The 2,849-nt window shown below is 38.4% G+C and overlaps 1 protein-coding gene across 2 annotated transcripts in view; it reads right to left on the minus strand.

Annotated features, from left to right (window-relative positions):
* lpin1b (lipin 1b) overlaps positions 1 to 2,679 on the minus strand; it is a 25,236-nt gene extending 22,557 nt beyond the window's left edge. For both annotated transcript variants that reach the window (XM_032543295.1, XM_032543296.1), the window contains exon 1: positions 2,443 to 2,679. Coding sequence is in view for 1 of the 2 variants with exons in the window: in XM_032543296.1 (XP_032399187.1) it covers positions 2,443 to 2,517 (75 nt within the window). In the remaining variant the exon portion in view is untranslated. The remainder of the gene's footprint in view (positions 1 to 2,442) is intronic.
* Between the last annotated feature and the right edge of the window lie 170 nt (positions 2,680 to 2,849).

The raw sequence follows: 2,849 nt of genomic DNA on the forward strand, positions 1-2,849 counted from the left end.
TATCTATCTATCTATCTATCTATCTATCTGTCTATCTATCTATCTATCTATCTATCACCCCTATGCAGCTACAGTTCAGTTTCATTTATCGTAGTACACAGTAATATTTCTGTACAGCCGTGACACATATTGTTATAACTCAACACCAGCAGTGGTCAGCCCATTCTGGCACTGCTACACATACAGACATCAGTGTTTATGTCACTGAGATTATCTGAGGATATATGAGCCAGCTGCCCTTAGACATGTTTCTAAAAGCTGCTTTGCCGGGATGAGCTGAGCTTAGCCAATGTACTCTTGACACCAAACGGCACATGATAGCAATTTCATTTTTATCATGCATAGTCAGTGCTGTGAGCGGTATCAGGCTACAACACACACGTTGCCACTTTAACATTAAGTCTCTGTTACTAAACCAGTCAGCAACATATTTTAACAAAAAAAACATTCAGAGTTTATTTCCTTGGATATTCCAAAACCTTCAAATCTCTAAAACTTGACTTTTTGTTACAGAATTACAATTTGCCTAATTTGGTACCTGTAAGTTGACCTTATTTAGCGAAAGGAGTGTTTTGCCTGGTGTGGTCCCACACAGTTAATCACAACTTTGGATATACAGATTTGTAGCTATGAGCTGATTGCTTCCTATGCACCAATCACACTGTACTACGCCAACAATTTGTTCAAAAACCTTGCTGTTTACTTCAAACAGGACACAGCCCACGCGTCTCCTAAGGTGTTTCAACAAATTCATTGCATAATATTTTAACACACTTGGTTGATATCAAGGCCTCTGATTGGCACAGGCTATTCTGGCCTGAGAGTCATAAGACTCTGACAGAAACATTATGAGCTGGATTATTAGTTGGAAATGCCAAACTGTGATGGGGTGATTAAAAGGAATGATTATTAGTCAATAAAAAGTGAGATTATAAGCCTTTAAATCGTGATTGTGTGGCATGTCAGAAAATCCCACAAAAAAGAAAGACATTTATAATTAGTTAATATATTACAATCAAATTACATTAAATGTCAAAAGTTTGCTTCCTTGATTAATTCAGCATCTGCAATTACAATGATTTGCATTATTTCACAATTCTGTTGTCAAGTCAAACACAAACTCAATAGTTTGACAGGTTTTAAAGTGACTTAAGTGACTAAGTGACTTACTTAGTTAAGTGAATAAGTGACTTATTTAAGTGACTAAGTGACTTATGTGACTAAGTGACTTACTTAAGAAACTAACTTACGTGACTAAGTGACTTACTTACTTAGGTGACTTACTTACTTAAGTGACTAAGTGACTTACTTAAGTGACTAAGTGGCTAAGCAACATAAGTGACTAAGTGACTTACTTAAGTGACTAACTTACGTGACTAAGGGACTTACTCAAGTGACTATGGGACTTAAGTGACTAAGTGACTAACTTAAGTGACTAAGTGACTTACGTAAGTAACTAAGTGACTAAATGAATTACTAAAGTGACTATGTGACTAAGTGACTAAGTGGCTTACTTACTTAAATGACTAAGTGACTTACTTAAGTGACTAAGTCACTTACTTAAGTGACTTACGTGACCTACTTACTTAAGTGACTAAGTGGCTTACTTACTTAAATGACTAAGTGACTTACTTAAGTGACTAAGTCACTTACTTAAGTGACTTACGTGACCTACTTACTTAAGTGACTAAGTGACTTACTTAATTACTGACAGATTTTCATTAAGTGATAGAACAAGTATAGGCTTATGTATGAATGATTATCCCATAAAAGTATGCAATACACTCACAAATTCAACAATTGCTATAGATATCTCCTAACCTTTACCTCACCTAATGAGTCTGAGTTGCAATTGCCATTTTGTATGACACACATTGTTTTCTTCTGAGGATCCCTTTTTACCAAAATAGCCTAAACTCAGAAAAAAACACAGATGGGTTAAGAAGATCACTTCATCCATCAGGCTATCCCTCTACCCCACTTTGAACTTGTTCCCTCTCGACCCCCTTTTCACGCCCTTCTTCTCCCTCCCAAGTTTCAGTCAGCGCAGCTGGGATTACTGAAGCACACATCCCTGCTGTCCTGTCTCCCCCTATGTCCCTAGCTATAGGACCCCTTACTTTCAAATGCTGTCAGTCGGATATTTTATTTATGTTCATATTTAATGAAAACAGAAGAGAATTTTGAATGACGTAAACTTATGTCTTCAGTCCGGCTCTGTTGTAATACAAAACACACAAACACATGTGCTTGCATGCACCATGAACCAGGACACGGTTATTCCTGTCTATACACTTCACTTAATTCTTGCTGTCAACTAGATACATGTGAAAGCAAAATCCTTCACCTTTAAATCCATTGTGTTCATCAAGATGTCCTCACTTTTATCCATACTGTACTGTTTTTCTTCCACACATGCAAAGAATTTACAAACTACTTTACCCAGCTCCAGGTGGTGGCAGTAGCATAGCGCTCAACAGCCTCATCAAACTCTTCATCATCCTCCGCTGATGTCATGATTCCATAATGTATTTGATCCCAGCTGCAGGACTAAGCTATCTCTAAACACAAAATGTGTGTATAAAACTCCACAAGCCCAATCCAGTCGAGAACTTAAGTCTTCACTCCTTGAGCATGTCAAGAGTCTGACTGCCGTGTGCAAGTGGACAGCGTCTGCCTAAATTTACCTGAGCCCCCTGGTCAGAAACCTGAGAGTGGTCATCGTCCACCAGACCCTCTGACTTCTTAGGCATTTGAGGGGAGGGGGGGCACCTGTTAGGATTGTTTGTCAGAATGTTAGTTAAGTGGACTTTGCACACACACACACACACACACACACACACACACAC

The sequence above is a fragment of the Etheostoma spectabile genome, chromosome 18 (assembly GCF_008692095.1).
Source record: "Etheostoma spectabile isolate EspeVRDwgs_2016 chromosome 18, UIUC_Espe_1.0, whole genome shotgun sequence".
Classification (NCBI taxonomy): domain Eukaryota; kingdom Metazoa; phylum Chordata; class Actinopteri; order Perciformes; family Percidae; genus Etheostoma; species Etheostoma spectabile.